Genomic DNA, 22,328 nt, shown 5'->3' with positions numbered 1-22,328 from the left:
CATTTTTGCCACGAACAACATGCATCTGTGCAACATCATGAAATACAGAGAGAGAGTAGAGTTATATAATATTACAATGTACATTGTCAGTGACCGGCAACAACATCAGAAACAACATAGAGAGCCGAATTCACTCCTCTTTAGTTCCCCTCATCAGACCTTATTTCAGAACAACATGTATGGTGCATGGAGAGAAAATGTTTTGATCCTGCTTGAATTGTGCCATGAATCACACATATGATGTTTGTGGATTAAAAAAATATTTTTTCAACTTCAGAAAGTCAGTTTGACATAAAACTAAAGAAATATAACCAAAACACCAAAGCTAACTTGAACCTTGTAGAGCTGCTCCTGTATATTAACAGCTCACAGAAGTGATCAACTCTTTTTTTCTCTCAATCTTTTTAATTCACACCAGATGTGTGATTCATGGTACAATTCAAACGGGATCAAAAATGTATTTGTCTCGCCCAGTTGACGACTGTACTTTTTTTTTTTCAAAATAAGGTCCCATGAGGTCTACCAGAAGAGGCGTGATATTGGGACTCTATAGCAGAGAGGATGAGCAGTAAAGGAAGGAAACAAACCTGTAATTTCAAAATAAAAGTATCTCAACTTAAATGTCTTTTAAACATAAAGAATGAGAAGAAAGACTCAATAGTTTGTTTCTTTCAGGTGGCATGCAAAGCATAGTTAGTGGAAGCACTGCAGCAGTCCTGTAATAACTCCTCCCTTCATGAGGGTTATAATGTTCAGTTTGTGTTGTAACTGTTTTAGAGAGGATAATTATATTGTGGTGCTGTTGAACTGTGTCGTGATACATTGATGTTTACATCCACCACGATTAGATCAGTGATGGGAGGCTCCATAACAGAAACAGCTCCCTGTATAATTCAGTTCAGTCCATCAGCAGCACAAAATACACCCTCAAAAATCAAACAGATTCATTGCAGCACTGCTGTAGTAGGCTGCATTAGTTTTAGATAGGTGTACTTGATAATCTGGCCACTGAGTATATATGAAGACACACTTTATATGATTTCGTTGAGCCAGCCATATTAGATGAATTTGTGCATGTGCACAGTTCTCCTGACGTTTGATTTAGTTCAGCCTCGTTGTTTTCATCGCTCAGTGTATATTTTTGTAACGCTGACAATATCCTGAATTATTTCTTTCCACTGCAGTTTCACTTTTCTTCTGCTAAAGCGACCATCTAATACCGGCCAAATACTGTAAAGTTCAGTCTGGAAGGTATGAAGAAGTGGCTGGTGCCCAGACGAACTCTCCACCTGCACATAAAACTCAGAGCACAGAGCAACAAGCTCTGCTCTCTGGGGTTCTCCCAAGGCTTTCTGGGAAACAGAAGTAGAGGAAGACGAGGTGGGTTGAGGGGAAAGTACGTTCCTTGAAAAAGTAAATTAAAGCATCTCGAGAAGCTAACAGGCCCCCTGACACCTCGGTGTTCCTGGAAGTGTGTTGGACAGAGCGGGTCACATGTCTGGACCCTGCAGCAGCTTCTCTTCAGTCACATGGTCCCTCAGCAGGAGGTAGACAACCTGCTGAGAATAAGTCAAATTGTCCTTTAGGAGACTCAACAGTGAGTCTTAAAGTTCCCAAGAAGTCAAAATCAGTGTCTCCTCTTATCACACGTTTTGCTCTGTATCTCTCCTGTATGTCAGTTTCAGGCACAATTACAGCAAATTAGTCTCTTTGAAGGCATTCTTAATGGTGTTTTAGAGTAATTTACTGTAAAACTTTATTCACTGATTTGGTAAAACTGGATCATATGCCATGGACAATATTTTTTCCTTCTGATGTCATCCAGCTGCTCCGCGTCAACTCTGCACAGAAAACTTTACTTGTTGTGAAAGTAACCACTAACTGCAAACGCAGCCTCCGAGAACAGTTACAGTACGAGGTGATTTATGGAGTGATGGACAGATCCTGGTAGCTTTGTTGCTAAAGAAGAAGATACTTGCTGCTAAATGTAGTTGCCTTTAGGTAGTTAGTTGAGTTAGCAATGCAGTTAAGTTGGCGCTTCTATTTGCTGACTTGGACCCCTAGGAGCCAAACCATTAAAGAAACGTCAAACTGGCCTCCGTCTTCTCTGAGGCTGCGTTGTTCAGTCCCGGTCCGGCCGTGTTCACTGGGAGCTGCCAGTCTGGGCAGGGTCGGCGGACCGCTAGCTTTCATGGTGGACAGTGTAAAGTACATTCATTGCTGTTGGCTGCTGTAAATGCCAATCAATGTTTTTACAGGAAACGTGTAAATGTGCCAAAGCAAATAGCACTCCAGTAGCTGTTTCATGAGAACTTGTGTGTCGAGCCTTTCCTTTCAGTTTGGTCTTTAAATTCATCTGGAGTTCAATCCCAGGCTCCTTCTGAAAATGTTTAAATGGTATATAAAGCCTTGTGAAACATCAAGGTTTCTTCTTTCTCTTTGAGATCACACCGTCAGTCTAGGAGTAGGAGTCCTGGGCCTCCATCCAAGAGAGGGAGAGAATCACTCTGTTCTCCCTCCCTCAGTCCCAGATGTTATTCCAGCATCCCGTGGAGAAATAACTGCTAACCTGTTGTTCATTTCTAACATTCCTCAGAGTTTGTGTGAGAGCCGCCTGAGTGGAGGAGGACAGGGAGGGTTTCAAGGATCATTGTGGATATGTTTTATGTGGAGGTCCTTGAGGAAATTCCTTGGGTGTTTCAGGGAGGGCCTTGAGGGATATCTGGGGTATGTTGAGGAGTTTCCAGGTGTCCTTATCACCATGTCTTCCCTCTGAAGGCCTCCGAGATGTGTGAGAGTGTGAGAGTGAAGCACTCCTGACGTGGCGCTCTGGACACCTGTGGCCAGAACCTCCCACAACTCCTGATAAATATGATTTGTTGAAAGTGGGTCCATTTATCTCCAATGTCTCTTTCTCTCCCTGCTGAGCCACATTTTTGATGCACACTTCTCCAGTTTTCATGATTCGTCTGATTCTCAGCATGATGTCTGGGAGGTGACATTCAGGGCAGGATGATGGAAAGAAGGGAATTAAACTTTAATACACCAAGAGTTACGGATGTTTTGTAGCTTCCCACTTCTGTTAATTATACTTGAAACATTTACATAAATAAAATGTCTGCGTCGTAATTTTAATATTACCTGTTTAGATAATTAATCATCCAGTGTTCTCTGTTTAAGATTCTCAGATATGAGAATTTGCTTCTTTTCTTAGTTTGATACCATTGGAAGTTTAATATCTGTGGGTCTCTTTGGGTTCAAGGCATCAACTCAGCCATGTTTCTCTGTTTACAATTGGATTAAAGGAACAGTCCACCAAAAAGTGTAAATCCAAAAAAGAAATGACACGGCCCTCGTCCTTGTTATATGAACTGCTGTCTGAAAATAAAGAATAAAAAAAACAACAAACAGAAATGGATCACCAGTTAGCCTTCTGTTTCCGGCGTGACCATGTGCCTGGTGGGAGACAAAACTGTACAGTGATGGCAAGGTTTACATCAAACCAGTGTGAACGCTGATGTCTTCATTATTCTATATCCATTACACCGTGCAATCAACATTTAATTCATAATGATAAGCTGAAGAAAAAAAACTTTCCCCACCCCCATTATAAACAGTCAAGAACGTTGCAAAATGAGCCATAATTATTTCAGCACAGTGTCTCATTGTTTGTCCTGATGATGCAACGCAACAAGAGTTTAACATTCATCCAAGTGTTAGGAACTGCCTTGAGTAGCCTTGAACAACCTTGAGCAGCCTTGAACAGCCTTGCACAGCCACCTAACATGGTCCAAGAGAAGAAAATGAGAGGGACTTTTATCTCTTGAAGCCCGGCAGCCTCGTGTAACCTCACCCACTTCACTCCTCTATTAAATGACGCATTAAACAAGCATCAGCTCTCTGCCTGCATCTGAGACACGCAGAGGGAGAGAGAGTCTGAAGTGCTGATCAGTATCACTAATCTCTCTCACAGCGAGTGAGTGACCTTGAAAGGAATGTGGCTTGTTGTTGTAATGAATACCTCCGACTGAATGGAGAGGAGGTGGAGGAGGAGGAGCGGGCCGGTGTTTCCCAGCCCAGGAGGCATCGTATCGGAGCTCCGAGTGTGTTTGTTGGTTCGAACTCTGCAGCCAATGGCGGAGGTGTAAGACAGAGCCCTCCCCACTCTGAGAGGAGGTAGAGGATGTGTGTGAGCGAGCTGGTTGGTGGGTTTTCTGCTCTTCACGGGGGTTTCCCAGCATTCCAGGCAGCCATGTTTTTTTTAATTCTCAAAGAGGAGAAGAATAGGGGCTTGAGGGCTGGTTTCAACAGCATATTTAACCAGCCAGTAAACCAGAAAGCTGCACACCCAGCGCCTGGCAGTCTTCACCATGTTCCCCAGGTCTGCTGACAGAACGACTGCAGGGAGGCTGCAATGTGTCACAGCCTGTTAAAACAAGGTAAATCATGCATTTACCTGAAGAAGAAATAATCTCCTGATCGAGTAACGATCCTGTTCTTTGATTTTTTTACCCCATGAGATTGATTCTGATTCATGACCAGCACCATTTGTTTGTCATTATCTGGGATTTCCAAGTTGGACCACGTGACAGAATTACATTCACATGCTGCTGTAGTTTGAGTTCAAATTAAACCATGAGGAAAGTTACAGGCTTCAGATGCACAAGAACTGAGTGACCTGTAGTTACGAATGTGCATTAATACAAATGTATTTAGTCAGTAAAACTAGTTCTAAAACAAATGGCGTGTTTTAACTTGTCCTCGCTCAACTTGGACTTGCTGGGGGGGTCTGTTTAATAAATGTAAATGATTTATGTTTAGGTCTTGAACAGGCCTCTGGGAAAATGTAGTGGACATTTTTTTTATTATTTTCTGACTGAACTATAACTGCAGAAATGATGGAAATTAAGAGTTGAGAGAATCCCATTTTCAATTGTTTACCCCTCTTCCCCTCAGAACAGAGTTAGAAAGGGCCGCAGTGTTTCCCACACAGACTCAACTTGGACGTGTTGGCCGAGAATATTTAGCGACCCATTCTAACACTTTGTACTTTTATTTATTTTGTCTGAGAGACAACACCGTCCTTGATCGAATGAACTTTTGGTTACATGGTATTTTGGAACAAGTTGATTGACTTGATTTCCTGTGGTGCATTTTTCAGAGACTTGGAAAAAACACGGCGCTAATCCGATTTGGATGGCAAACGAAAAATGTTCAACAAAAAACAAAATGCAGCCAAAGAAGAGAGGGCGTTTTATCTATTCAACTGATCATTTCTCCTTTCACTGACTGTGACATCAGAATCAGAAATAGGCTATTGTGTTGATCCCTGAGGGGAAATAGGGTCACGTTAAAGATGCATCATCCAAAAATAGAAATGTTAATGATAAGAAAAATCTAAATAGAGAATAAGATACATAGAGGAAAAATATGTGCATCATATGGCGAGGGCGTCCCGGAGCTTGCAAGTGTATTTATACCCTCCCCTTGAACAAGAGACCTCCCACAGTGGAGAGTTTGACTACTAGAGTTGAAGACTTCCTTAAACTCCCAGGACACACCACTGCCTCAGGTGTCTGCTGGCTGTCAGTGGCTGCTCAGGTGTCGCCCTTCCTCCAGTCTTTGTCTTTGCCTCCCTCCCTCTGTCTCACAGCAGCAATCATGTAGGAGGACATGTTTGGATGTTCTCTGTGCAGGTAACATTGGCTGTGTCTCACTTCCTTCTGTCGGGTCGGACAGGTGTAGACAGGAAGTGTCCAGAGGAGGCATGAGGGCAACTTGAGTTGTATTGTTATTGTCACACAGGTAGCACACAGTCAGGTGACTGAGGGTCTGTGGAGGGAGCCGACAGACTCAGCACATGCTGTGTTGTGGGATAAATCAGTCAGTTAAATGTTGTGTTTTTAATGAATGAGTCAGTTGTTTAGTCTCGAAGACGTCACAGAATAAAGATTAATGCCTGAGACGAGGCGTCGCTTTCAAACTGCTTCTTTTGTCTAAAACACTTCAGCTGTTGGTATTTTTATTTGAGAAATACTTAAAATGATTAATCAGTCATTAAAATTGTTGATACATTTTTTTTAATAGATTGATCAAAGATCATTTTAGCTCAAATGTTACATGATTCTTGTCTTGTTGTTACAGACGACAGCTGTCTCTGTCACACTGGTTGATTAGAGATTAATAAACACCACATCTTATAATTGATAAATCTATTAAAATCTGCAGTTCTGATCGTCCCCAGCAGCACTGACACCCTGAACATTCATCAATTAATTAGTCCTCAAAAAAGTAATCGGCAACAAGTTTTACAACTGATTAATCAGCTAGTAAATTAATAAAAAAGTAACTTTTCTCGGTTATAATTTTAAATATCTTCGAGTTCGAGATATTCTTTCACACTTTCTTAATTATTCAGTTAATCTAAATATAAACTGTGACGCACATCCACAGGAAAAAGCAAACGGCATCACCGTCATTGTTTCATTTTCTGTGGGAAACCCTGAGAAATATTCAGCGCGAGTTCCCCAGCTTTCCGTCTCCTGAGGATCAGAGTTAACCTGCAGGGTTAAATGAGCCGCTCTGACCTTTGACCTCAGGATCAGAGGAGGAGGAGGAGGCGGGCTGAAGGTCGACAGGTCCGTCCAGCTGCTCTCAGATCTCCTCCTGTCTCCTGGTGAGGAGGCGGTTTGGGAGTGTTACCGTGGTTACGGCTCACACCTTCCCAGTGCTCCCTGCTCTGCCCCCACACCAGCTGCTTCGCTCCTCCCTTCGTCATCCTCCTCCTCCTCTTCTTCTTTGTCCTCTTCTCTCCTCTTCCTCTCCATTCACAGACCCTCCTTCGTTTTCTTTTTCTCCTCTCCTCCTTTTCACTTTTAAGGAATTTGCCTTGGTCTTTTGGTGCATAACAATAAAAATGATAAGAACAGAAATCAAGTACTACAAACATCAAGAGCCATGAAAATAAAGTATGTTTCTACAATAAAAATATTTAAATTATTAATTAAGAAAAGTTCAATCTCTGCAGAAATATGCTTTTTAATTAACCCAGTCACAAAATGTAAATCCAGTCAGGTAAAGTCTCGTAGTCGACAAAACATTTCTGGAGCTTCACAGCAAAACAGCTGCTAAACAACTGAAGCAGCTGGAGACTTTAAAACGTGGAAAAACAACCACAAAAACTCTGTACAGCCCATCCGACGTCCTGAGATGCCAAATTGATTTGAAAAGAAGTTATTTGCAACCCTTTTTAAGGCTGAAATCTTCACTGTAGCTGATAAATTATCGCACACCCGTCTAAAATGTGTATACCGTATTTTCAAATAGTGTGGAGACTTTGATTACGTTGGACGAGCTGTCTGTAGCGAGGATACTTTCTTTTGCTTCTGTTGGCCACTGGGCCAAAGTAACAGCGTCTCTGATTCTCTGTATCAGCTGGATAAATGCATCTGCATCTGCACCTGCGGTGTAAAATAGTGATAGCAGACAAGTGAGGCTTCATTCAGGCTGCTGTGCATTCTGGTCTCTTGTTAACAGTGTGTGGACATGTTGACCTCAGATCAGTCACAACGTCTCTCCTCTCTGTCTCTCTCCAACAGATGGAGTCTCCAGTCTCCACCCCTGCTCCTCCTCCTCTCCACCTCCTCGCTCCCATCACCAACAGTGACATCTCGTCTCCCTGCGAGCAGATCATGGTGCGCACGCGCTCAGTAGCGGTGAACACGGCGGACGCTGCCCTGGCGACCGAGCCGGAGTGCCTGGGACCCTGTGAGCCAGGCACCAGCGTCAACCTGGAGGGCATCGTGTGGCAGGAGACTGAGGACGGTGAGATTAATGCTCAATAACATACTCTGCAGTGATGGAATGTAACTAAGTACATTTACTTAATTACTGTACTTAAGTTCAGTTTTGAGGTACTTGTACTTTACTTGAGTATGCTTTTATTCTTCCACTCACTACATTTTGGAGGCAAATATTGTAATTTTTACTTTTATTACATCTACATTTATTTGATGTTACCAGTTACTTCATATATCACTGTATCAGAGCCACAGCAGCGCTTTTTTTTGATTAATTTATTTTATCGGCAATCAGATTTAAAAACACAGATTCTGACTCAGATCAGATGGTTGGCCCATGGTGTGTACAGTACCTTAAATATACTGTGTGTGTAATTTACTTTTACTTTTGATGTTTAAGTACGTTTAATATCAGACACTTTTCCTCAAGTACTATTCACATGGGTATAACATTTTAACATTTTATCTACTTTTACTCAAGTATAACTTTTGGGCACTACTTTAAAAGAAAGGCAAGATACTAGTGAAAGACTCATAAATACATAATCTGTTTTTTACTGAGGTTTGTGATATTAAAGAAGAAGTGGAAGCAGAATACTGGATAATAATTGAATCTGAGATTGAAGAGGTGCAGGCCAATTATGGACAGATTTAATTTTTTTTGTTTGTCATAAATATTTTCATTTGGAACATGTTTTACCCAACAACAGGTAAGACTGCGAGCAGTGTAGTGTAGCCGTAGTATATAAGGACAAACCACGGATGTCTCCCTCCCGGTCACTCAGCCCTGACGGGACCTGAAATCAAAAATAGAAAAAGCTTAAAAGCCTACATGATTTTTTGTAAGGGTCAGTTAGCTTACACAACTACCCACAATTCAGTGTGAGCAGGTGATGTGGCAACATAACTTTATGCCTAGCTGAGACCTGAAAATCAGCAGTAGTACACAGTAATTTACATCATTTTATTTATGCTGCAAACTCCCATTATGTCCCGTCTCTGCTCTGACTCTGCCGCCTCAGAATGGAGTCGTTTCCACACCTCTTCTTCATTATAAACAGGACTTGTATCACTGCCATGTCTGAACCAAACCTCAGGAACCTGACGGTGCCACGCTGCTGATTGTGTTGCTGCAGTCGCAACATGTGATGTCAAACAAGACATCACAGTGGGAAGAAAACCCCAGAATCCAGAAACGGTGCCTTGTGTTCATGTTCTTTTGAAGCCCGTCTCCATATGATAGATGATCCTGGCTGGCAGGTTGCCTCGTTCTGGCATTGTGGGCACCACCACCCCTGTCAGCGCCACACACACACACACACACACACACACACACACACACACACACACACACTGAGCGGCCCGTGGCAGGCGTTGAAGAGACAAAGTGGAGGTGACGGACCTCTGCTCTCTCTGGCAGGAAGCTGTTCACACATCAGCTGCACGCTGAGCTGTTTCTGCTGCTGGACACTTTGATCTGCTCCTCTGAGGGGCAAGTTCTGCTAAAATACTCAGTTTCTCTCTGCAATTAGTCACACTGATACTGAATCATTGATGAGGCTCCACCTCAGGAACCTGCTGGGTGCGATGTTGGGATGAAACCATTCAACATCTGCTTCCCTGTAGGGAGGGACCTCTCATCTGACACGTCTGTTTCCTGCTGCAGAAACACTTTCTGTGACTCTCAGTTCAGATTGTGTTCTTTCCGACCTATGCTCTCTGTACAGGTGTAACTGTCTGTCTGTCTGTCTGTCTGTCTGTAGGCATGCTGGTTGTTAACGTCACTTGGAGGAACAAGACGTATGTTGGGACCCTGCTGGACTGCACAAGACATGACTGGGCCCCTCCAAGGTGCACACACCCTGCATTCACTGAAACATACACAGACTTATTCTACCTGTGCACTCCAACAAACATTTAGTGATCGGAGTGTATGTTGAGATGTGTATTGGTAACATAACCAGATTTGAGGGGCCGTTTTTTTGCTAAAATCCATCTGGATACAATCTGGATTAATCACAAAACGTATTTGAACAGTCTGAACAGGTTTTTATGAACTAAATCAGGTTTAACCAGCTTCTATTAGCTGCTCACTAACATTCTGTTGTCTTCAGGTTCTGCGAGTCTCCCACCAGCGACGTGGAAATGCGGAGCGGTCGTGGTCGGGGAAAGAGGATGCGTCCCAGTAGCAACACGCCATTGAACGACAACAGCAACTCCTCAGACAACAAAGGCAGCGGCAGCAGCAAGACACGCGGTGCCGCTGCCAACAGCAAAGGTCGACGAGGCAGTCAGACGGCCGGCGGCGCCGAGGACGTCAAGGCCAGTCCGTCCTCTGCTAAGAGGAAGACCAAACCTGCCTCTGACATGGAGCCCACCTCCAGCTCAGAGGACACCAAGGCTTCAAAGCGAATGAGGACTAATTCCACCGGCGCTGCTCTGCCCCTCCCTGGAGGTAAATCTGACCCCCTGCCCCCTCCACAGCTGGATCGGACCTGTCCCTCCCCCGTGCTCATAGACTGCCCACACCCCAACTGCAACAAGAAGTACAAGCACATCAACGGGCTGAAGTACCACCAGGCTCGAGCCCATAACGACCACGACGTCCGATTGGACCAGGATGGCGACAGTGAATATGGAGATGAACCCACCCTCCACCCTGACCCCGCCTCCTGCAATGGTGCCGCCATCTCCCCCGCCCGCTCCACTACACCGAAAGGACGGGGATTTGATGCCCCATCCCCCTCACCAGGGAAATTGACGTCAAAGGGGAAGAAGAAGGCGGGTGAGGCTGAACCTGAGGTGACGGACGGCGGCGAGGAGGGGGCGTGTTTGACAGACGAGGCCAGCAACGATGGGATGGACGACAGAAAGGCCAAGAAGGTGGCAGCCGGAGGAAAGCCTGATAAACTGACCCAGAAAGGCCTGAAGCCGGCCCGACCTGTGGCCCCCGCGGCCCCCAGCGCCCCCTCGCCCTACGCCCTGCAGGCGTCCTCTCCTGCTCTGGGCTCAGTGGTTCAGTCCGTCCCCAAGAGCCCTCAGCTGAAGAACATCCAACCTAAACCCCCTCCACTGGCTGACCCCGCCAGCAGCCCCACCCTCCCCAAGGACAAGAAAAAGAAGGACAAGAAGAAGAGGGAGGGAGGGAAGGAGGGGGACAGTCCGAAGGCGATGGGTAAGGGAGGGAGGCCAGAGGAGGGGAAGAGCCCATACTCTGAGTCTTCTGACCCAATGCTCAACGGCTCCTCAGAAGCTCATCAGAGCCGGCTGGCTAGCATCAAGGCCGAGGCTGACAAGGTGTACAGCTTCTCAGATAACGCTCCCAGCCCGTCGATCGGTGTGGCCAGCAGGATGGAGGCCGGCCTCGCGCCCCCCCTACACATCAACCAAAATGGAGCCGACAATGCGTCCGTCAAAACCAGCAGCCCCGCCTACTCTGACATCTCTGACGCCGGGGAGGACGGAGAGGGGAAGGCGGAGGGGGTGAAGGTCAAGTCTGAGCCTGACCAAGGGGCTCGTGAAGGAGCCAAGAAGGCACTGTTCCCCCCTCAGGCTCCCAGCAAGGAATCACCGTACTACCCCAACTACGATTCCTACTACTCTCCCAACTACCCCAACCCCAGCCCAGGAGCAGCACCCGCAGCACCGCCTCATGTGGAAGGAGCTCAGGTGAAGGTGAAGAAGGAGGAGGAGCAGCCGGAGGTGGGGGAGGAGCTCAAACTGAAGGTGGAGCCTCAAGAGGAGAGGAAGGTGGAGCCGGGACCTCAGCAGCCGTCAGTCATCCAGCAGCGCTCCAACATGTACACCCAGCCTCTGTACTACAACCAGTACTACGTCCCCCCCTACTCCTACTCACCTGACCAGGCCTACCACGCCCACCTGCTGGCCTCTAATCCAGCCTACCGCCAGCAGTACGAGGAGAGGCAGCGGCACGCCGACAAGAAGGCTGAGGGCAAAGAGCGGGAGGCTAGTGGGAAAGAGGAGTGGAAACAGAAGGCCTCGGTGCCCCCCACCCTGTCCAGAGCCCCCAGCCTCACCGACTTAGGCGCTAAGGGGGTGCTGAACCCAGCGAAGCCCAAAGAGCCCCCACAAGCCTCCGAACAGGCCAAGTCGGTCATCATGGCAAAGGGAGAGGACCCTAAGGCCCACACCACCCAGCCTGAGGGTCTAAAGATGAAGCTGAGTGAAGCAGGGCATCATGGGAAAGAGGAGGCCAAGTCAGGGATGGAGTCCAGCAGGCCGGCAGGTGTAGAACCCGCCATGTGGTACAGACAGGTAACTGTCAGTTCATCGATCAGAAGATTCAGATCAACATGTGAATCAGCAGCCTCAGTGTTTAAAGTTCTTTAGTCTGTCAGACACGTTTAATCCTCAGTTCATATATTGGTCAACATTAAAACATGTTCCCTCGGAGGTAACAAAAGCTAATGAAGCATCTTTGAGTTTGAGTTTTTTTAGCATTATGTTGCTGCAGATGTTGAAAAGTAAACACGAGTAGTCCCTGTAATGAGACACATAATGTTGCTTTAAATCTCTTAAGCTGAATGAGAAAAGAGCGGAGTCTCTGCTCGTTGTTGACGTTCCCACTCCATTTAGATTGGCAGCAGATTGTCTCCAGAGGACATTATTTTAAGATCTTAATCAGATATTACCTCTGTTTGCTGTCTTAACCAACACTTCTTCTTCTCTGCAGGAACCGGACTCGCGCTTGTGGCCCTACGTTTACCCCAACAAATACTCAGAAGCTCCTAAACCGCAGGAGGAGGACAGGTGGAAGGATGAAAGGGAGAGGGAGCGCGACAGGAAAGGGAAGGAGGAGCGGCAGCGGCCAAAGGAGGGCCTCCAGAAAGAGGAGGTGAAGGAAGGGGCGGAGGGCAGGACTCAGGTGCCTCCAGAGGAGCACCGGGGAGGAGGGAAGGAGGCCCGGCCCCCCCACATGCAGTTCTCCTCCCCCCTCGCCCAGCACCAGGGCTACATGCCCTACATGCACGGACCCTATGCCTACAGCCACGGCTACGAGCCCAGCCACCCCGGCTACAGAGGCATGCCCTCTGTCATGATGCAGAACTACCCCGGTAAGAAGCCGAGGAACCAGAGGTCCGACAGAACAACTGAAAAGTCTAAGGAATAGTTCAACATTATGGGAAATATGCTGTTTTCTGTTTGAGAGTGAGATGTTCAGATTTCTATCAGCCTCGTGATGTGTGTCAGAGCGGAGTTGGAGTCAGGATTTGGCTAGCTTAGCTTAGCATGAAGGGTTGAGGCAGGGAGTGAAGAGCGAGCGTGACTCTGTCCTAAATTTTAAAGTTACTCCCAACATGTTTAAAGATCTTTTTAGGTCGCATCTCTTGTTGAATCTCTACGTTAAGAGGAGCTTTAATCTGTAACTATTTCTTGACAAACTCAGTCTCTAGTTCCAGCACACACCACCTCCTAAAATCATGATTTATGCTTCTTCTTTATTTTATATATTTGTAAGACTTGGACAGAATTTTGATTTAAAACATTCAATAGATGAACAAACATTATGAACAGAGAAGAAGAAACGGCAGTGCTGTCGTTCTGTCAAAGACGAACAGTAAACTGTGGGTTTCTGACAACATCTCCTTTGTGTTCAGTTCACGGATGTGATTGACATCCTTCATCATTTTCTGACTTTTTAGTAAAATCTTTAACAGACATCTTCTAAAAGGTTTAAACCAAACGTGTCCTCAGACAGAGGAGCAGTGCATGTTGGTGCGGCGATGCATCTGTCTTTTAAAACAGGAACAGAAACCAAACAGACTCCAGACTATGAGACTGGATTTGGACGACCAGGTTTCATTTGAGTCAGCTGGTTCTGAATGATTGATCAAAGTATTGGATCAGTTCTGTCTTCAGATCTCAGAGTGCTGCTTTTGAATCTTCTTCTTTTGACAGTCAAGTTGCATGAATATAATATGTGTCACGATCAGACTGTTGACGGGGGGGATGAGCATGGATGCTGTGTCAGCTGTAGTTGAGACGTGTCTCTGTCCTCAGGCTCGTACCTGCCGGCCGGTTACTCCTTCCCCTCGTACGGAGGGAAGGTGGCGCCGGGGGAGGAGGGGGAGAAGGCCTCCAGGTCCAGTCCCACAGTGAAGCCGCCCGGCGAGGCCAAAGCTCTGGACCTGCTGCAGCAGCACGCCAGCCAGTACAAAAGCAAATCCCCGTCCATCCAAGACAACAAGACCCCGCACGACCGGGAGAGGGACAGGGACAGAGACAGGGACAGAGACCGGGAGCGAGAGAGAGACCGGGAGAGAGAGGGCGACCGGCCGCGATCCTCACCGTCCCAACGCATCCTGCCGTCCCATCATCACCTGGGGTACCCACTGCTGCCGGGACAGTACGACCTGTCGTACGCCTCAGGTGAGACTCGCACACGCTCAGAACAGAGACTTCAGGAGGAACTGAGCAGAACTTTATTCTGAACCAAACTCACAAAAGTGTAAAAACACAAATGTTATTTCAGTCGTCAAATACAAACGGTCTCTTATCAGAGCCGTTTCAGCCATGTTGGATCCGTCTGATGTCCGTCTGTCTCTCACAGGCCTCTCCTCCTCAGCCATCGTCGCCAGTCAGCAAGCGTCCGCACCGTCCATGTACCCCCCCGCACGGAGGTGAGAACGGTAAGACACACACGCACACGCACACACACACACACACACACACACACACACTGATGACTTCTTCTATATTCACAACATTGTGTTTCTTCTCTTATAGTTTTAAATTATTATTATAAACTTTAACATCATTTCTGAAGCACAAAGATAAAAACAGTAACACACAGAGAGAGATGTGTGTGTGTGTGTGTGTGTGTGTGTGTGTGTGTGTGTGTGTGTGTGTGTGTGTGTGTGTGTGTGTGTGTGTGTGTGTGTGTGTGTGTGTGTGTGTGTCTTCTTGTCGAATCTGTCCACTGTAGTGAGTTTATATCAAGTCTGCAGCACCACCTAGTGGTCAGACATGAGCACTGTCATTTTTCGCTAAAGGAATAAAAGAAATCAGAATAAATAATAAATGTTGTGGAAAGTTTACTTTAATTAATTAATTAATTAATTAAAGCCTGAACTCTCTGAGGTCAAAGGTCAGCGTTCAGCGTCAGAGTTAAAAGTTAATGGCTGAATTATTTTTGGGTGCACTGTTCCTTTACATAATATTTGTTGAGGTCTTTAAACTGATCAATAATGTCCTCTCACCTGTCTGCAGGCACACCTGATTGGCCCCACCCCGCCCGGAGTCATGTGACCAGATCACATGAGGAAGCATTTCTGTTTCAACATCAGTTCAATGGTGTTTGTGTACGTTTGATTTCTCTGCCTGGACGTCCAGCCAGCTGCTCCGCCCCTCGCTGGACTGCTGAGGCTTCAGGAGGACTGAAGGCCTGATTCTGGTTCCACTGGTCCTGCTGCTTCCAGACGGTACCATGGTGCTCGGGAGGGTGGGCAGCGGAGGTTTTGGACAAAGAGGACATGGCGGGTGGAGACACGATGAGATGCTGCTGTTGTTGTTTTGGAGGCAGGCGGGTTGGACAGCTCTGGGCGGCAGTAGGGAGCGTTCAGAGTCGTGACGGCATCCTGCTTCAGTTGAGGAAGTCGGGGGGGCAGTCACTTCCTGTTTGCCGAGCCTTCAGTTGCGTGGCTGTGACGCCAGACTTTATCCACAGTGACCTCTGACCTCTCTGAGAACCAGCGACTCGGCCCTGAACGCCACCGGACGTCGTCACGCTTTGACCTGGAAGTACCTCAGCTTCACAGGAAATAAAAAATACTGTGGACGGAGGAGGACGGACCAATCAGAGGACAGCATTTGGACTGATGCTGCATCCTCAGACTGACGGGCGGCGTCAGACTCCTCCTCCTCAGTGTGTAGCTGTACTGTACTCTGTGTATGTATGTATGTGTGTGTGCGTGTGTGTGTAAATACTGTACAGAGGAATTATTTTAAAGAGCCTGTTGGATGCTGTTCGATTTCCTACTCTTCTTTTTGTCTGGTAGCCTCTGCCTCTGTTTTTCTACTGTTGTTGATCTGATATTAAACCTGTAGCTGGTGGAACGGCGCCCAAGCTAAGTGTCGTCATTCATTCCCCCGAAATATGTTGGAATAAATAACAACAAAAGGATGGAGCGAGAAATGAAAACTCAGCCATCATCTCCTCCCTCCATGCTGATGAAAGTCAGGTGAAGTCTCGTCCACAAAGCATCTCAGGAGCTTCACAGTAAAACAGAGTTGCAGCATTCTGCTGTACAGCTGAAGCAGCTGGAGATGATTTAAAACAGAAAAACAACCAAATAAAAAATAAAATACTCTGAAACACCATTAAAACTGCAGAATTAGCTAGAAGTAGTACCTGTTTGCAGCGTACACGAGGACGTGCAGACAACTATTACTGGATTACTTTCATACTGAAGAAAACTTAAAAATAGGATTTTTCTCAGGCAGGTTCTGCACACAAAAACAAAATGGCTCCATACAGGTCGTCCGTCATTTTGGGTGTACTGTTCCTTTTCTGATGAAGCTGGTGGATGTGTAGCTGATTGAGTCATTCTCAGTATGACCACCAGATGGCACCAAAGCTTTAGAGACCTTCACAGTGCGGAGACATTTTTCAGAGATCGAAGTTTAAAATATAAATGTCAGGAGCAGAATTTGAGGCTGCAGCTGCAGGACACTCGGGTGAATATCTTTCACTATGAAGGATTGAAACTGACAAAGTCAACAACAAATAAATAAATAAATAAATGGTTCAAGACGTGACATCAATTGATTTCTGTTTTAATTTGCTTTATTCACTATTGTATATTATCCCCTATTGATTTCCATTGCACAACCATTTCATTTATTTATGTATTATGTTGTAAAATGCGACAGTAAAAGAAAACAAATACAGAAATAAATAAAATTAAAAATGAATAAATGAAATTGAACATTAAATAGGTGGACTAATAGAGACAGGACAGAAATTAAATTATGTCACATTTTTTGTTTAATTTATATCTACATTTACTGTTAATGTCATGTCTGGTGACACTAAACTAAATAATGAATCAGACACAATAAAATGTCTTTCTATTTTATTCATAAAGAAAATCTAAATCAAATGACTTTTTGTTCGTTAACAAAAGTTCTGTCAGGATGCAGCTCTTCTTATATTTACAACGATCAGACAAAAAATGCTTCATATTTCTGAGTACATTGTTTTCTGATTTAACAGTGTTGAAGGCAGGTGATGCAGTTATTAGAATAAATGATAGTACATTAAATATCAATCAATGTGGTAAAACTGGTGTGTTGTTGTAGTAAAAATCAATGTGACACATTAAATAAACACATTTGTAGAAAAAAAGGAAAAAAGCACATTGATCAGAATCTGAATCTATCTAAATCACCAGTAAATGAACATTTATTACATTAACTGATGTGAATCTTTCTGTAGAAAATCAAATGTTTGTTCTACTCAGTGTGATTGACAGGAGAGATGATCAGAGGGGCAGAGTTTTTACCATCATCATTAAGTTCAGGACTAAAGAGTGGGTAGAGTTTCTGAGTGAAGCAGCAGCCAGTAAAGGAGTAGATAAGAGCTGCAGCATCAACGTCATAAAAGGAGACCAGACCCTCCTCATAATCCACAAACACCCCCACCTTCTCAGGCTGACGCTTCAGAGAGAGCAAGACTGCAGGGTCAGCATTAGCTTTGTACTCATTTTCATTTCTCAACCATATCGTCCAGTAACCATCCTGAGGAGATGATGTGATTTGTCCCTTCCTGTTGATCGACTCTCTGGCCACTCCTAAATCCCACTCAGTCTTCTCTTTAACTTGAACCTCAAAATAAAATCTTCCTGAAGAGAAACTCTGCTTTGCTAAAACACAGGGACATTTATCAAATCTCTCTGGGTTGTCTGGGAGATTCTTCTTCACATCACCAAGTCTAGCTTGTTTTCCATCATCAGACAGGATGAGATCAGGATTTGCTGTATCAGGATCAAGTGTCACATCCACTGCATACTGCTGGACCCTCTTCAGCTCAGGCAGCTTCTTCATCTGTTTGCTGAGCGTCTCCTCCAGCTGATTCACAGCTCTCACCACAGTTCCCTCATATGAAGGTGGACGGACGCTGACTCCTGTCCAGTCCTTGGTGGGTGGAGCAGCGTTCAGTGATGGGAAGCTTTGGAGGAGGTGGAGGTGGTCTTCAGACTGTGAGAGCTGCTCCACCTCAGAGCTTCTCTTCTTCAGCTCAGAGATTTCCTGTTCCAGCTCTCTGATGAAGCCTTCAGCCTGTTTCTCTGTCTCTCTCTGCTTCTCTTTGATGGTGTCGATGAGCTCGGCCTGGCTTCTCTCAACAGACTCCTTCAGAGCGGTGAAGACCTGAACACCAGATGCTATCTCTCTGTCTGCATCTTTCTTACTGAGCTCCACTGAGCGCTTCATCTCCTGAAGCTTCAGTCGTCTCTTCTGGATCATCTGCTGAATTTCAGCGTCTGTCTTCCCCAGCTCGGCCTTCTTTCCTTCATATTCTTCTTTCAGAGGAACAACATCATGTGTCTTGTGGTCTAAAACAGTGCAGAGCATGCAGACACACATCTGGTCGGTCTTACAGAACAGCTCCAGCAGTTTATCGTGCTTCGTACACATCCTGCCTTCCAGGTTCTCCACAGGGTCGATCAGCTGATGTCTTTTCAGGCCTGGCTTTGTCAGATGAGGCTCCAGGTGAGTCTCACAGTAGGAGGCCAGACACACCAGGCAGGACTTCAGGGCCTTCAGTTTGGTTCCAGTGCAGTCGTCACAGGGAACTTCTCCTGGTTTGGAAACTTGTTGCTCTGAGCTGCTGCTGCTGGCTTTCTGTTGAGCTGACTGTCTGAACTGAGCAGCCATCTCAGAGATGAATGTGTTGACCTGCAGCTCAGGTCTGGTGTTGAAAACCCTTTTACAGTTGGGACACTGACACTTGTCATTTTTATTCCAGTGTTCAGTGATGCAGGTTTTACAGAAGTTGTGTCCACATGGTATGGTGACTGGATCAGTGAACACATCCAGACAGATGGAGCACAGGAACTGATCTTCAGTCAGCAGAGAGCTGGCAGCAGACATGTTTACAGTCTGAGGACAGAAGAGTGAAAGCAAAACAATAAATACAAAAGTTCAGAATAGTCTCACAAGGTGAACAGGTGAAGTGAACAACATTGATCAATTTGTTACAATACAACTTTCTGCTGGGAAACCTTGGGTCCTGACATTCAGGTGGATGCCACAAACACTGATGCTGACCAAGTCATTGCAAAGGCAGTCTCCATAGACGCCTAAACTCACAACCCACAGGGCCCCAAGGATCCACTGCAAACATCCTGGTTCCTTAAACCACAGGATGTCACCAAAAGTCTCTGTCCAAGCCTCGACAGTGTCTGATCCCTATGATTGTTGGGACCTTCACCACATGGTTCTGATAATAGAGTGACCCGCCTGTAGACCCAAGCCTAAATGCAGCCTCCTTGCACTAACAAAGCCTGGTAAGCAAAGGAAAGTTTATTGTTCTCACTACTCTCAATCAATGGAGAAAATAACCAGCAGATGAATCCAGAATGAAAAGACTGAGTGTCACTTCTATACAAAGTAGTTCATCATGAGCTCCACCTCAAGGCAAGGCAAGGCAAGTTTATTTGTATAGCACAATTCAGACACAAGGCAACTCAAAGTGCTTTACAGGCGCATACAATTACAGTAAAAGCATTTAAAATACATTAAAACAAATCATTAAAACAAGTTAAGAAATAGACATTAAAACAAAACATTAAGACAAGTTAAGAAATAGGAAAGTAGGCTAAAATATCACAGAGAAAAAATAAAAGTCACAGTGCAGTTCAAAGTCTTAAAATTGCTTCAGTGAAAGGCCGTGGCAAACAGAAAGGTCTTCAGCCTTGATTTAAAAGAGGTGAGAGTCGGAGCAGACCTGCAGTTTTCTGGGAGTTTGTTCCAGATGTGTGGCGCATAATAACTGAACGGTGCTTCTCCATGTCTAGTTTTGACTCTAGGGACTGAAAGCAGACCTGAGCCTGATGACCTCAGAGGTCTGGATGGTTCATAACGTGGCAGCAGATCAGAAATGTATTTTGGCCTGAAACCATTCAGAGCTTTATAAACCAACAACAGGATTTTGAAATCTATTCTTTGACTGACAGGAAGCCAGTGTAAAGATCTGAGAACTGGAGTGATGTGATCTACTTTTTTGGTTCTTGTTCGGACTCGAGCAGCAGCGTTCTGAATCAGCTGCAGCTGTCTGATGGATTTTTTAGAGAGTCCTGTAAAGACACCGTTACAGTAGTCGAGTCTGCTGAAGATAATTGCATGGATAAGTTTTTCTAAATCCTGCTGAGACATAAGTCCTTTTATCCTGGATATATTTTTAAGATGATAGTAGGCCGACTTTGTAATTGACTTAATGTGGTTGCTGAAGTTCAGGTCTGAGTCCATGATTACACCAAGGTTTCTGGCTTGGTTTGCAGTTTTCAACATTATAGATTGAAGCTGAGCAGAGACTGTGAGTCGTTCTTCCTTGGCTCCAAAAACAATTATTTCAGTCTTATCTTTGTTTAACTGAAGAAAACTCTGACACATCCAATCATTGATTTGTTCAATGCATCTACTTAGCGTTTGTATGGGATTATAGTCCCCTGGTGAGATGGTTATGTAAATGTGTGTGTCATCTGCATAATTATGACTATAACTAACATATTTTGTTGTTTTCCATTATCTGAGCTAGAGGGAGCATGTAAATGTTGAATAGTAGAGGCCCCAGAATGGAGCCCTGGGGTACTCCGCTTGTCATTTTCATCCTTTCAGATGTGTAATTACCAATAGACACAAAGTAGTCTCTATCATTTAGATAGGATTTAAACCAGTTTAGTGCTGTACCAGAGAGTCCCACCCAGTTTTCCAGTCGGCCCAGTAGTATGTTGTCGACTGTGTCAAACGCAGCACTGAGATCCAGTAATACTAAGACTGAAATTTTGCCATTGTCTGTGTTTAAATGAATGTCATTGAGGACCTTGACTAGAGCAGTCTCAGTGCTATGATGTGGTCGAAATCCTGATTGGAAAACATCAAAACAGCCATTTACTATTAAGTAATTGTTCAGCTGTTGAAAAACAGCTTTTTCAATGATTTTACTTAAAATTGGGAGGTTCGATATGGGCCTGTAATTATTCATTACTGATGTGTCTAGATTGTTCTTCTTCAGGAGTGGTTTAATAACTGCAGTTTTCATGGCTTGGGGGAAGACACCTGAAAGTAGAGACATGTTGACAATCTGTAGCAGATCTGGAGTCATGCAGTCTGAAACTTTTTTGAAGAACCCTGCTGGTAAAATATCAAGGCAGCATGAGGAAGATTTCAAATGTTGTATTATCTCTTGCAGGTTTTTGTCATTGATTTGGTCAAATTGTGTCATGGTGTTAGAGTTGGTTTTCGGTGGACACATGGATAACACGCCTCCTGTACCAGGTACGGTGGCACAGACCGCTTGTCTAATTTTCTGAATTTTGTCAGTGAAGAAGGATGCAAATTCATTACAGGCCCTGGTAGATAGATGTTCAGAGGCTACTGGCACAGGAGGGTTTGTTAGCCTGTCGACAGTAGCAAACAGGGCACGTGCATTATTATTGTTTTTGGTGATAATGTCTGAAAAGAAGGACTGCCTTGACTTTTTCAGTTCTAAATTAAAAATGTAAAGTCTCTCTTTATAAATGTCAAAATGAACTTGGAGCTTAGTTTTGCGCCACCTGCGCTCTGCTTTTCGGCATTCCTTTTTTTCCATTTTGACCAGCGCGGCATTTCTCCAAGGAAATTTTTTCTTACCAGCGACCACCTTCACTTTAATGGGTGCAATGGCATCAATAACATTTGTAACTTGAGAACTGAAGTGATCTACAAGGTCATTGACGGAGAACCTGGAGAGGGGAGGTGTGGAGGAGAAAGCCTCAATGAATATGTCACTGGTGTTTTCAGTGATGTAACACTTTGAGACGACCTCAGTTTGAACATTTGTGTACACAGATATATCAGTCTCAAAGAGAACACAGTAATGATCAGAGAGAGCAACATCAGATACCAGAGCCTTAGAAATGTTCAGACCCTTGGAGATAACCAAGTCTAGGATGTGGCCCCTGTTGTGTGTGGGCTGCATCACATGCTGAGTGAGTCCAAAGTTATCAAGGACACGACACAGTTCTTTAGTCCATCTGTCCTCAGGTTTGTCGACATGGATGTTAAAGTCACCAACAATTAACACACAATCAAAGTCAGTGCAGATAAGAGACAGTAACTCAACAAGGTCATCAAAAAAATCTGTACAGTATTTAGGTGGCCTGTAGATGTTCAGAAATATAGCCCGAGAAGATGAGTTTAACTGAAGAGCCACATATTCAAAAGAAGTAAAATTTCCATAAAACAGTTGCTTGCATTTGAGTAACTCATTAAACAGAATACTAACACCTCCTCCTTTTTTATGCTTTC

At 44.9% G+C, this 22,328-nt stretch overlaps 2 protein-coding genes across 4 annotated transcripts in view; one reads left to right on the top strand and one right to left on the bottom strand.

Moving 5' to 3' along the window:
* Window positions 1-15,880, top strand: part of znf609a (zinc finger protein 609a) — a 41,815-nt gene extending 25,935 nt beyond the window's left edge. For 2 of the 3 annotated variants that reach the window (XM_084365054.1, XM_084365053.1), the window contains 7 exons: window positions 7,599-7,824; window positions 9,563-9,650; window positions 9,914-12,074; window positions 12,493-12,874; window positions 13,821-14,189; window positions 14,371-14,440; window positions 15,030-15,880. In XM_084365054.1, coding sequence (XP_084221180.1) covers window positions 7,599-7,824; window positions 9,563-9,650; window positions 9,914-12,074; window positions 12,493-12,874; window positions 13,821-14,189; window positions 14,371-14,440; window positions 15,030-15,039 — 3,306 coding nt within the window. In that variant the 3' untranslated portion in view covers window positions 15,040-15,880. Of the gene's footprint in view, window positions 1-7,598; window positions 7,825-9,562; window positions 9,651-9,913; window positions 12,075-12,492; window positions 12,875-13,820; window positions 14,190-14,370; window positions 14,450-15,029 lie in introns of all 3 variants that reach the window. The other variant, XM_084365055.1, reaches the window with a different exon arrangement.
* Window positions 15,881-17,273: 1,393 nt separating this feature from the next.
* LOC311263491 (E3 ubiquitin-protein ligase TRIM21-like) lies at window positions 17,274-18,911 on the bottom strand (the record flags this gene model as incomplete). The annotated part of the gene is made up of 1 exon (XM_084363586.1): window positions 17,274-18,911. The coding sequence occupies one exon, from the start codon at window positions 18,909-18,911 to the stop codon at window positions 17,274-17,276; it is 1,638 nt and encodes a 545-aa protein (XP_084219712.1).
* Between the last annotated feature and the right edge of the window lie 3,417 nt (window positions 18,912-22,328).

Source organism: Pagrus pagrus, assembly GCF_965226575.1.
Source record: "Pagrus pagrus genome assembly, chromosome: 10".
In the NCBI taxonomy this organism is placed as follows: Eukaryota; Metazoa; Chordata; class Actinopteri; order Spariformes; family Sparidae; genus Pagrus; species Pagrus pagrus.
The sequence above is the reverse complement of the archived record's forward strand: the minus strand, read 5'-3'. Positions and strand labels throughout refer to the sequence as shown.